The sequence below is a fragment of the Hemitrygon akajei genome, chromosome 2, assembly GCF_048418815.1.
Source record: "Hemitrygon akajei chromosome 2, sHemAka1.3, whole genome shotgun sequence".
Taxonomy (NCBI): Eukaryota; Metazoa; Chordata; class Chondrichthyes; order Myliobatiformes; family Dasyatidae; genus Hemitrygon; species Hemitrygon akajei.
In genome coordinates this window covers 196,718,408-196,732,099 of record NC_133125.1, presented here as the reverse complement: position 1 = coordinate 196,732,099, position 13,692 = coordinate 196,718,408, and the positions used below count along the sequence as shown (strand labels likewise).

Here is a 13,692-nt window from a genome sequence, read left to right as displayed (position 1 = left end):
GCCAGATGGGCATGTGCGGGGTCTAAGGGATGTAGGAGTGGGGTGGAGTGGGAGGAATTGCCCAGCAAAGTGCCAGTTAGGCAGAAGGCCAGATGGGCATGTGCGGGGTCTAAGGGATGTAGGAGTGGGTTGGAGTGGGAGGAATTGCCCAGCAAAGTGCCAGTTAGGCAGAAGGCCAGATGGGCATGTGCGGGGTCTAAGGGATGTAGGAGTGGGGTGGAGTGGGAGGAATTGCCCTGCAAAGTGCCAGTTAGGCAGAAGGCCAGATGGGCATGTGCGGGGTCTAAGGGATGTAGGAGTGGGGTGGAGTGGGAGGAATTGCCCTGCAAAGTGCCAGTTAGGCAGAAGGCCAGATGGGCATGTGTGGGGTCTAAGGGATGTAGGAGTGGGTTGGAGTGGGAGGAATTGCCCAGCAAAGTGTCAGTTAGGCAGAAGGCCAGATGGGCATGTGCGGGGTCTAAGGGATGTAGGAGTGGGGTGGAGTGGGAGGAATTGCCCAGCAAAGTGTCAGTTAGGCAGAAGGCCAGATGGGCATGTGCGGGGTCTAAGGGATGTAGGAGTGGGGTGGAGTGGGAGGAATTGCCCTGCAAAGTGCCAGTTAGGCAGAAGGCCAGATGGGCATGTGCGGGGTCTAAGGGATGTAGGAGTGGGTTGGAGTGGGAGGAATTGCCCAGCAAAGTGCCAGTTAGGCAGAAGGCCAGATGGGCATGTGCGGGACCTTAGGGATGTAGGAGTGGGGTGGAGTGGGAGGAATTGCCCAGCAAAGTGCCAGTTAGGCAGAAGGCCAGATGGGCATGTGTAGGGTCTAAGGGATGTAGGAGTGGGGTGGAGTGGGAGGAATTGCCCAGCAAAGTGCCAGTTAGGCAGAAGGCCAGATGGGCATGTGCGGGATCTAAGGGATGTAGGAGTGGGGTGGAGTGGGAGGAATTGCCCAGCAAAGTGCCAGTCTAGGCAGAAGGCCAGATGGGCATGTGCGGGGTCTAAGGGATGTAGGAGTGGGGTGGAGTGGGAGGAATTGCCCTGCAAAGTGCCAGTTAGGCAGAAGGCCAGATGGGCATGTGTGGGGTCTAAGGGATGTAGGAGTGGGGTGGAGTGGGAGGAATTGCCCAGCAAAGTGTCAGTTAGGCAGAAGGCCAGATGGGCATGTGCGGGGTCTAAGGGATGTAGGAGTGGGGTGGAGTGGGAGGAATTGCCCTGCAAAGTGCCAGTTAGGCAGAAGGCCAGATGGGCATGTGCGGGGTCTAAGGGATGTAGGAGTGGGTTGGAGTGGGAGGAATTGCCCAGCAAAGTGCCAGTTAGGCAGAAGGCCAGATGCTGTGATTCAGGTTCAAGATTATGTAAAGCCATTTTCAGTACACAGATGTGAAGGAGAGTTAAATAATTATTACTCTGGATCTGATACTGTACAAAAAAACACACAAAATAAAGACCACAATGATAAAAACGCAAATATAAATACATAAGATAGTTTCTATATATTGATTGATTGTATGTCCATAAAGTGATGCTAGGCTCAGAAGTGTCTGTAAGGAAATGATCAAGTAGTGGTGGAGGGGTGGGTTAGTGGATGGAGGTGTTGCTCAGCCTTACTGCCTGGGGTAAGTAACTGTTTTTGAGTCTGGTGGTCCTGGTGTGGATGCTCTGTAGCCTCCCTGACAAACAGTCCATGAGCAGGGTGGGAGGGATCCTTCACTACCATACTCCAGCACCTTTACGTACATACTCCATGTCCTTGATGGCCGGTGATGTGTTTGGTACCATGCAATATGGGAAAGCTTCTTCCGCCTGTCGCTCTGTCCCTTAACGCCAGCCCATTCTTCCGTTGCACAGAGAATGGAGCAGATGCTCAGCACCTTCCAGAGTGACCTCAGCAGCATCAGCTGTGAGATCCAGACGCTGCAGGAGCAGTCCATCGCCATGAACATCAAGCTGAAGAACCGCCAGTCTGTACGCAGCGAGCTCAGCCAGCTCGTCGACGAGCTCGTCGTGCCGAATGACATGATCGCGTGAGTCAGCAACGCTTCCCTTGCCCCATCCGTGGCCCCTGCTTCAACCTCTCCCACACCTCCCCGACCTCATTCAGCTATCAGTCGCAGTTCACCTGCCCCAACCCCGTCCCCCCACCACTACCAGCCTCACTCACAGTGGGGGAATATCGACCTGGTGGTTAAATGTGCTTCGACGATCCATGCAGTCGTCCAGTTCTCAGTCCATCCCCATACACCTCCCTGCAGCCTCGCCCGATGTGGGGTGTTCTAGGGGGCACCAAGGTGACTGTTTAATCTATTCACCGATTCATATGGATATCTGACCTTCACTGTGTTGGCTACAGAACTGAATCCGGTACGGTGGAAGTGGGATAGGAAGCAGCTTCCAAAACCTTGAGCAGAAAACACTATGCCAAAATCTGGGCAACAAGTGCAGGGGTTGTTGGAGGTAAACTTGGAGTATTTTTGTGCAGTTCTGGTCACCTACCTTCAAGAAAGGTATAAATAAAATTAATGAATAGAGAGAAAATATTCAAAGATGTTGCTGGGACTTGAGGACCTGAGTTACAGGGAAGCTTGTATCTTATTCCCTGGTGCGTAGGAGATTGAGGGCAGATCACACAGACGTGGTAACTGGATCAGCAATTTTGCAGATTGCTCCAAGATTGGGTGTGTAGTGGACAGTGAGGAGGGCTCTTCTTTGGAGGCCTTCAACATCCGCAGCGGTGTGAAGCAGGGCTGTGTGCTTGCCCCCACCCTGTTCGGCATCTTTTTCGCAGTCATGCTGAAGCACGCCTTTGGAACATCAACTGATGGTGTCTATCTCCACACCAGATTGGACGGGAGGCTGCTCAGTCTGTTCTGGCTGAGGGCGAAAACCAAGGTTCGTGAAGTACTCATCAGGGACATGTTGTTTGCAGACGACGCGGCACTGGCAACACACTCTGAAGAGCAACTGCAACGCCTCATGGACAGCTTCTCAAGAGCCTGTCAGGACTTCAGCTTGACCATCAGCCTGAAGAAGACCAACATGTTGGGTCAAGGCGTTGGGCACCCCCCTGCCATTACCATCAACAACTACGAGCTGGAGGTTAATGAGTTTACATACTTTGGCTCCACCATCACGGACAGTCTTTTCCTCGACTCCCGAGATCAACAGACGGATCGGACGAGCAGCCTCAACATTCGCCAGGCTGACAAAGAGAGTCTGGGAGAACGGAAAGCTGATGACGCACACCAGGGTTGCAGTCTACAGGGCCTGTGTTCTCAGTACACTGCTTTACGGCAGCGAGACCTGGAGCCTCCACTTCAGACAAGAGCAGCGTCTTCCACCTTCACAGCCTGAGACACATCCTGGACATCAAGTGGACTGACCGAGTCACCAACAATGAGGTCCTGGCCCAGCCCAGATTTCCAGCCTCGTCACCCTGCTCCAACAATGACTTCTCCACTGGCTGGGCCATGTACACCGCATGTCAGACGGGAGGATCCTGAGAGACCTGCTGTTCCCCATACAAGGGCAGCCCCATCTTCGTTTCAAAGATGTCTGCAAGAGAGACATGAAGTCACTGAACATGAACGTCGAGAGGAGGGAGGACATTGCAAGCGATCGCTCTCGCTGGAGGCTGGAACTACGCAGGGGTCTGAAAAGAGGAGAAGAGAAGCTGAGGCTTGCTGCTGAAGAAAAACGCACTCGTTGAAAAAATAGCACCAAGACCACACTGGAGGGCAGCGCCTTCGAGTGCAGTGGCTGCAGCCGAGACTGTCACTCCAACGTGGGCCTCGACAGCCACAACAGACGCTGCTCTACCATCAGAGACTGAAGCAAGACTTTCCAGGCGCAGATCCATAGCCTTACGAGACTAACGGATGCCATCATCACCATATGTTTTCTTGAGTTTAATTTCTTGCAGGCATTTACAGAAAAAAATAAAATACAGAATTTATGGAAGACTCCATAAGCAAAGACTGACAAAGAGCCAGTGTGCAGAAGACAAATTACTGCAAAAAAACTGAGAACATGAGTTGAAAAGAGTCCCTGAAAATGAGTCTGTAAGTTGTAGAATCAATTCAGAGTTGTGGGGAGTGAAGTTATCCCACGCTGGTTCAAGAGCCCAATGGTTTTAGGGTATTTGCTGTTCCTGAACCTGGTGGTGTGGGACCTAAGGCTGCTGTACCTTCTACCCAATGGTAGTGGCAAGAAGAGAGCAAGGCCTGGATGGTTGGGGTCTTTCATGTGGCTGCTGTCCTTGCAGTGGTGCTCAGTGGTGGGGAGGGCTTTGCTTGTGATGGAGTGGGCTGTATCCTCCACTTTCTGTCGTTTATCCCAGTCCTGGACATTGGTGTTTCCGTTCCAGGCCGTGAGGCAGTCAGTTAGTATTCTCTCCATTGTTTATCTACAGAAGTTCATGACTCCAACCACCGACAAGAATGAAACTGTTTGACCATCGGGCTCCTGAACCGGTGTGGATAACTTTACCCCCCACAACTCTGAACTATTCCACAACTTATGGACTATCCCAGCAGGTTCAAGAACTGTTATTACCCTACATCCATCAGGCTGCTGAACAGGCATGGATAACTTCACTCACCAAATATCTGTACTTCGACCTGCAGTCTCACTTTCAAGGATAATACAACACACGTCCTCAAGGTTATTTAGTTATTTATATTTAAATTTCAAAATTTGAATCCAACATGGCGGTGCACAGGGACACAGTGACTCTTCTGCTCCAAATAATGGTGCTTACTTTATTCTTCCATATTTTTACAATGTTTTTCGCATTTCCCATCAGTCACTTAATGGATGAATAAACAATTTATGTATATAAGCTATCTTATGTATTTACTGGATAATTTTGGTTTCTGTTATTATTATTGTGTACCTTATCCTTTGTGTTTGTTTTTTATGCTGCATCTGATCCAGAGTAGCATTTATTTTGTTCTCTTTACACTCCTTTACAGGAAATGACATTAAACAATGTTGAATCTTGTTTGTTTATTTATTTATTTATTGTTTTTTTTTTATTAGCATAGTTTGTCTTCTTTTGTACATTGGTTGTTTGTCAGTCTTTTATTGATTTTATTGTATGCCTCTGTTGTATTCTGAATGCCTGAAAGAAAATGATTTTCAGGGTAGTTTATGGTGACATATATGTACTTTGATAAAAGGTTTACTTCAAGCTTTTAGAACGTTGAAATGGCTTTGTAGGCTATACGCTGAATGGGGGGAGGGAATAAATAGTGCCGGTGTTGTCCCCATCCCATAGAGGAGTAATTAGAGTCCTAGTATCTGCAAATTTTGTGCCTGTGCCTGTTATCGACCGCAGTCCCCCCCCCTTTCTATTTCAGCATCATCCTGGACACCCCGGTGACTCTCGATGACGGCCAGTGGCATGTCCACACCCGTTTTCCGTTGCTGCCCCTCACTGACCCCTCCATTCTATTTCAGCATCATCCTGGACACCCCGGTGACTCTCGATGACGGCCAGTGGCATGTCCACACCCGTTTTCCATTGCTGGCCCTCATTGTCCCCTCCGTTCTATTTCAGCATCATCCTGGACACCCCGGTGACTCTCGTTGACAGCCAGTGATGTGTCCACACCCGTTTTCCATTGCTGGCCCTCATTGTCCCCTCCGTTCTATTTCAGCATCATCCTGGACACCCCGGTGACTCTCGTTGACAGCCAGTGATGTGTCCACACCCGTTTTCCATTGCTGGCCCTCACTGACCCCTCCGTTCTATTTCAGCATCATCCTGGACACCCCGGTGACTCTCGATGACGGCCAGTAATGTGTCCACACCCGTTTTCCGTTGCTGCCCCTCACTGACCCCCCCGTTCTATTTCAGCATCATCCTGGACACCCCGGTGACTCTCGATGACAGCCAGTGACGTGTCCACACCCGTTTTCTGTTGCTGCCCCTCACTGACCCCTCCGTTCTATTTCAGCATCATCCTGGACACCCCGGTGACTCTCGTTGACAGCCAGTGATGTGTCCACACCCGTTTTCCATTGCTGCCCCTCACTGACCCCTCCGTTCTATTTCAGCATCATCCTGGACACCCCGGTGACTCTCGATGACAGCCAGTGATGTGTCCACACCCGTTTTCCGTTGCTGCCCCTCACTGTCCCCTCCGTTCTATTTCAGCATCATCCTGGACACCCCGGTGACTCTCGATGACGGCCAGTGGCATGTCCACACCCGTTTTCCATTGCTGGCCCTCATTGTCCCCTCCGTTCTATTTCAGCATCATCCTGGACACCCCGGTGACTCTCGTTGACAGCCAGTGATGTGTCCACACCCGTTTTCCATTGCTGGCCCTCACTGACCCCTCCGTTCTATTTCAGCATCATCCTGGACACCCCGGTGACTCTCGATGACGGCCAGTAATGTGTCCACACCCGTTTTCCGTTGCTGGCCCTCACTGTCCCCTCCGTTCTATTTCAGCATCATCCTGGACACCCCGGTGACTCTCGATGACAGCCAGTGATGTGTCCACACCCGTTTTCCGTTGCTGGCCCTCACTGTCTGCTCCGTTCTATTTCAGCATCATCCTGGACACCCCGGTGACTCTCGATGACGGCCAGTAATGTGTCCACACCCGTTTTCCGTTGCTGGCCCTCACTGTCCCCTCCGTTCTATTTCAGCATCATCCTGGACACCCCGGTGACTCTCGATGACAGCCAGTGATGTGTCCACACCCGTTTTCCATTGCTGGCCCTCACTGACCCCTCCGTTCTATTTCAGCATCATCCTGGACACCCCGGTGACTCTCGATGACAGCCAGTGGCACGTCCACACCCGTTTTCCGTTGCTGCCCCTCTCTGTCCCCTCCGTTCTATTTCAGCATCATCCTGGACACCCCGGTGACTCTCGATGACAGCCAGTGATGTGTCCACACCCGTTTTCCGTTGCTGCCCCTCACTGACCCCTCCTTTCTATTTCAGCATCATCCTGGACACCCCGGTGACGGAGCAGCAGTTTCTGGAACAGCTCCATGAACTCAATAACAAAATCAATTATGTCAAGGAGCAGTCCTTCAAGGAGACCTTGGCGTGTTCTGATGTGCAAGATATCCTCGACCGTCTCAAGATTAAGGTAGGGCTGAGGGAACTGGGCCGACAAACACCGAGAAACTTGTTTGCAGAGAAAGGGAATCAAAACCTTACAAAGATGGAATGACAAAGACAGGCGGGCATGGTAGCGTAGCATTTTACAGCAACTGTGACACAGGATCAATTCCTGACGTTGTCTGTAAAAAGTTTGTACGTTCTCCCTGTGGCCGTGTGCCTCAGTGTTCTGGTTTCCTCCCGCGTTCCACAGACGTACGGTTAGGGTTAGGAAGTTGTGGGCATGCTATGTTGTGCGCTGGAGACGTGGTAACACTTGCAGGCTGGCTCCAGCTCATCCTCAGCCTGTGGTGGTTGTTGACGCAAACAATACACTTCACTGAGTATTTCGGTGGGTTCTATTAATTTGTTTATTTAGGGAAACAGCGTGGAATGGGCCCTTGAGGCTCCTAGAGCCACGCCACCCAGCAAACCACATAACCTAATCATGGGACACTTTGAAATGACTAATTACTCGACTCGCCACTATGTCAATAGACAATAGACAATAGGTGCAGGGGTAGGCCATTCAGCCCTTCTAGTCAGCACCACCATTCACTGTGATCATGGCTGATCATACACAATCAGTGCCCCGTTCCTGCCCTCTCCCTATATCCCTTGACCCCGCTATCTATAAGAGCTCTATCTAACTCTCTCTTGAAAGCATCCAGAGACTTTGCCTCCACTGTCTTCTGGGGCAGAGCATTCCACATATCCATCACTCTCTCGGTGAAAAAGTTTTTCCGCATCTCTGTTCTAAATGGCCTACCCCTTATTCTTAAACTGTGGCTTCTAGTTCTGGACTCACCCATCAGCGGGAACATGCTTCCTGCCTCCAGTGTGTCCAATCCCTTAATAATCTTATATGTTTCAATCAGATCCCCTCTCATCCTTCTGAATTCCGGTGTATATAAGCCCAGTCGCTCCAATCTTTTAACATATGACAGTCCCGCCATTCAGGGAATTAACCTTGTGAACCTACGCTGCACTCCCTCAATAGCAAGAATGTCCTTCCTCAAATTTGGAGACCAAAACTGCACACAACACTCCAGGTGTGGTCTCACCAGGGCCCTGTACAACTGCAGAAGGACCTCTCTACTCCTATACTCAATTCCTCTTGTTATAAAGGCTGGCATGCCATTAACTTTCTTCACTGCCTGCTGTACCTGCATGCTTACTTTCATTAACTGATGTACAAGAACACCCAGATCTCGTTGTACTTCCCCTTTTTCTAACTTGACTCCATTTAGATAGTAATCTGCCTTCCTGTTCTTGCCACCAAAGTGGATAACCTCACATTTATCCACATTAAACTGCATCTGCCATACATTCGCCCACTCACCTAGCCTGTCCAAGTCACCCTGCATTCTCATAACATCCTTCTGACATTTCACACTGCTACCCAGTTTTGTGTCATTGGCAAATTTGCTAATGTTACTTTTAATTCCTTCATCTAAATCATTAACGTATATTGTAAACAGCTGCGGTCCCAGCACCGAACCTTGCGGTACCCCACTGGTCACAGCCTGCCATTCCGAAAGGGACCTGTTAATCGCTACTCTTTGTTTCCTGTCAGCCAGCCAATTTTCAATCCATGTCAGTACTCTGCCCCAATACCATGTGCCCTAATTTTGCCCACTAATCTCCTATGTGGGACTTTATCAAAGGCATTCTGAAAGTCCAGGTGTACTACATCCACTGGCTCTCCCTTGTCCATTTTCATAGTTCATCCTCAAAAAACTCCAGAAGATTAGTCAAGCATGATTTTTCCTTTGTAAATCCATGCTGACTTGGACTGATCCTTCTACTGCTATCCAAATGGGTCGTAATTTCCTCTTTTATAATTGACTCCAGCATCTTTCCCACCACTGACGTCAGGCTAACCGGTCTATAATTCCCTGTTTTCTCTCTCCCTCCTTTCTTGAAAAGTGGGACAACATTAGCCACCCACCAATCCGCAGGAACTGATCCTGAATCTATAGAACATTGGAAAATGATTACCAGTGTGTCCACGATTTCTAGAGCCACCTCCTTAAGTACCCTGGGATGCAGACCATCAGGTCCCGGGGACTTATCAGCCTTCAGACTCAACAGTCTATCCAACGCCGTTTCTTGCCTAATATAAATTTCCTTCAGTTCATCCATTACCCTAGTTCCTTTGGCCACTATTTCATCTGGGAGATTGTATGTGTCTTCCCTAGAGAAGACAGATCCGAAGTACCTGTTCAACTCATCTGCCATTTCCTTGTTCCCCATAATAAATTCACCTGTTTCTGTCTTCAATGGCCCAATTTTGGTCTTAGCTACTTTTTTCTTCTCACATACCTAAAGAAGCTTTTACTATCCTCCTTTATATTCTTGGTTAGTTTACCTTCGTACCTCATTTTTTCTCCATGTATTTGGATTGTGGGAGGAGAATGGAGCATTTGGAGGAGTTACTTGGGAAGAAGTGTGCTTACTGAGGAGGCTAGAATTGAACTCCAAACTCCGATGCCTTAGGCTATAACAGCGTTCTGCGACATGAACATTGATTTCTCCAGCATCTCATAATTTCTCACCACTTCCCCCATATCTGTTTTACCAATCCCCATTGTGGTCCCCCTTTCACCTCTTTATTTCTTCTCACCCCCCTCACCTCCCTTTGGAACTCCACTACCTTCTCTTTGTCCTTTGGCCCACTCTCCACATGCCGTTACTGCTCAGGCCGTTGCAGATGTCAGAGTTCAATCCAGCACCCTCTCTCAGTAGTTTGCATGACCTTTCCATGACTGCGTGGCTTTCCTCTGGGTGCCCTGGCTCCTCCCACAATCCAGAGACATACCACTAGTAGATTAATTTGTCATTGTAAATTGTCCTGTGATTACAGTAGACGAGGGTTAAATCTGTGGGTTCTTGGGTAGTGAGGCTCGTTGGGCTGGAAGGGCCTGTACTGTGCCATTTCTCTCAATGAAAGAGCGTGTAAACAGATAACTCCATTATGCTCGTCCACTGTACCTGGCCACAACCATCATTACCAGATTGTGTCCTCCTGTTCCCCACCTCCCCACACCTATTCACACCCATCACTACCAGATTGTGTCCTCCTGTTCCCCACCTCCCCTCACCTATTCACACCCATCAGTATCAGCTTTCCTCCTCCTGTTCCCCACCTCCCCTCACCTGGGCACACCCTTCACTATCAGATTGTATCCTCCTGTCCCCCACCTCCCCTCACCTGGCCACACCAATCACTACCAGATTGTGTCCTCCTGTTCCCCACCTCCCCTCACCTGGTCACACCCTTCACTATCAGATTTCCTCCATCTGTTCCCCACCTCCCCTCACCTGGTCACACCCATCACTACCAGATTGTGTCCTCCTGACCCCCACTTCCACTCACCTGGCCACACCCATCACTACCAGATTGTGTCCTCCTGTCCCCCACCTCCCCTCACCTGGTCACACCCATCACTACCAGATTGTGTCCTCCTATCCCCCACCTCCACTCACCTGTCACACCCATCACTACCAGCTTGTATCCTGTGGTCCCCCACTTCCCCTCACCTGACCACACCCATCACTACCAGATTGTGTCCTCCTGTCCCCCACCTCCCCTCACCTGGCCACACCCATCACTACCAGATTGTGTCCTCCTGATCCCCACTTCCCCTCACCTGGACACACCCACCACTACCAGATTGTATCCTCCTGATCCCCACTTCCCCTCACCTGGCCACACCCATCACTACCAGCTTGTATCCTCCTGTTCCCCATCTCCCCTCACCTGGTCACACCCAACACTACCAGCTTGTATCCTCCTGTCCCCCACTTCCCCTCACCTGGCCACACCCATCACTACCAGATTGTGTCCTCCAGTCCCCCACTTCCCCTCACCTGGACACACCCATCACTACCAGCTTGTATCCTCCTGTTCCCCACCTCCCCTCACCTGGACACACCCATCACTACCAGATTGTGTCCTCCAGTCCCCCACTTCCCCTCAACTGGCCACACCCATCACTACCAGATTGTGTCCTCCAGTCCACCACTTCCCCTCACCTGGACACACCCATCACTACCAGATTGTGTCCTCCAGTCCCCCACTTCCCCTCACCTGGCCACACCCATCACTGCCAGATTGTGTCCTCCAGTCCCCCACTTCCCCTCACCTGGACACACCCATCACTACCAGATTGTGTCCTCCAGTCCCCCACATCCCCTCACCTGGACACACCCATCACTACCAGCTTGTATCCTCCTGTTCCCCACTTCCCCTCACCTGGTCACACCCATCACTACCAGATTGTGTCCTCCAGTCCCCCACTTCCCCTCACCTGGACACACCCATCACTACCAGCTTGTATCCTCCTGTTCCCCACTTCCCCTCACCTGGCCACACCCATCACTACCAGCTTGTATCCTCCTGTTCCCCACTTCCCCTCACCTGGCCACACCCATCACTACCAGCTTGTATCCTCCTGTCCCCCACTTCCCCTCACCTGGCCACACCCATCACTACCAGATTGTGTCCTCAAGTCCCCCACTTCCCCTCACCTGGCCACACCCATCACTACCAGCTTGTATCCTCCAGTCCCCCACTTCCCCTCACCTGGCCACACCCATCACTACCAGCTTGTATCCTCCAGTCCCCCACTTCCCCTCACCTGGTCACACCCATCACTACCAGATTGTGTCCGCCTGACCCCCACTTCCACTCACCTGGTCACACCCATCACTACCAGCTTGTGCCCTCCTGTCCCCCACTTCCACTCACCTGGCCACACCCATCACTACCAGATTGTGTCCTCCTGACCCCCACTTCCACTAACCTGGTCACACCCATCACTACCAGCTTGTGCCCTCCTGTCTCCCACTTCCACTCAACTGGCCACACCCATCACTACCAGATTGTGTCCTCCTGTCCCCCACCTCCCCTCACCTGGTCACACCCATCACTACCAGCTTGTGTCCTCCGGTCCCCCACTTCCCCTCACCTGGTCACACCCATCACTACCAGATTGTGTCCTCCTGTCCCCCACCTCCACTCACCTGGTCACACACATCACTACCAGCTTGTGTCCTGTGGTCCCCCACTTCCCCTCACCTGACCACACCCATCACTACCAGCTTGTGCCCTCCTGTCCCACACTTCCACTCAACTGGCCACACCCATCACTACCAGATTGTGTCCTCCTGTCCCCCACCTCCCCTCACCTGGTCACACCCATCACTACCAGCTTGTGTCCTCCGGTCCCCCACTTCCCCTCACCTGGTCACACCCATCACTACCAGATTGTGTCCTCCTGTCCCCCACCTCCACTCACCTGGACACACCCATCACTACCAGATTGTGACCTCCTGTCCCCCACCTCCCCTCACCTGGTCACGCCCATCACTACCAGCTTGTATCCTCCTGTCCCCCACTTCCCCTCACCTGGCCACACCCATCACTACCAGATTGTGTCCTCCTGTCCCCCACCTCCCCTCACCTGGTCACACCCATAACTACCAGATTGTGTCCTCCTGTCCCCCACTTCCCCTCACCTGGACACACCCATCACTACCAGATTGTGTCCTCCAGTCCCCCACTTCCCCTCACCTGGCCACACCCATCACTACCAGATTGTGTCCTCCAGTCCCTCACTTCCCCTCACCTGGCCACACCCATAACTACCAGATTGTGTCCTCCGGTCCCCCACTTCCCCTCACCTGACCACACCCATCACTACCTGCTTGTATCCTCCAGTTCCCCAACTCCACTCACCTGGTCACACCCATCACTACAATCTTGTATCCTCCAGTCCCCCACTTCCCCTCACCTGGCCACACCCATCACTACCTGCTTGTATCTTCCAGTTCCCCACGTCCCCTCACCTGGTCACACCCATCACTACCAGATTGTGTCCTCCTGTCCCCCACCTCCACTCACCTGGTCACACCCATCACTACCAGCAAGTGTACTCCAGTTCCCCAACTCCCCTCACCTGGTCACACCCATCACTACCAGCTTGTATCCTCCAGTTCCCCACTTCCCCTCACCTAGTCACACCCATCACTACCAGCTTGTATCCTCCAGTCCCCCACTTCCCCTCACCTGGTCATACCCATCACTACCTGCTTGTATCCTCCAGTTCCCCAACTCCACTCACCTGGTCACACCCATCACTACAATCTTGTATCCTCCAGTCCCCCACTTCCCCTCACCTGGCCACACCCATCACTACCTGCTTGTATCCTCCAGTTCCCCACGGCCACTCACCTGGTCACACCCATCACTACCAGCTTGTATCCTCCTGATCCCCACCTCCCCTCACCTGGTCACACCCATCACTACCAGCAAGTGTACTCCAGTTCCCCAACTCCCCTCACCTGGTCTCACCCATCACTACCAGCTTGTATCCTCCAGTCCCCCACTTCCCCTCACCTGGTCACACCCATCACTACCAGCTTGTATCCACCTGTCCCCCACTTCCCTTCACTTGGCCACACCCATCACTACCAGCTTGTATCCTCCTGATTCCCACCTCCCCTCACCTGGTCACACCCATCACTACCAGCTTGTATCCTCCTGATTCCCACCTCCCCTCACCTGGTCACACCCATCACTACCAG

The 13,692-nt window shown here is 51.8% G+C and overlaps 1 protein-coding gene across 2 annotated transcripts in view; it reads left to right on the top strand.

The window, feature by feature from the left end:
- vps52 (VPS52 subunit of GARP complex) overlaps positions 1 to 13,692 on the top strand; it is a 126,941-nt gene that overhangs the window by 34,566 nt on the left and 78,683 nt on the right. For both annotated transcript variants that reach the window (XM_073034622.1, XM_073034631.1), the window contains 2 exons: positions 1,831 to 2,006; positions 6,940 to 7,090. In XM_073034622.1, coding sequence (XP_072890723.1) covers positions 1,831 to 2,006; positions 6,940 to 7,090 — 327 coding nt within the window. The remainder of the gene's footprint in view (positions 1 to 1,830; positions 2,007 to 6,939; positions 7,091 to 13,692) is intronic.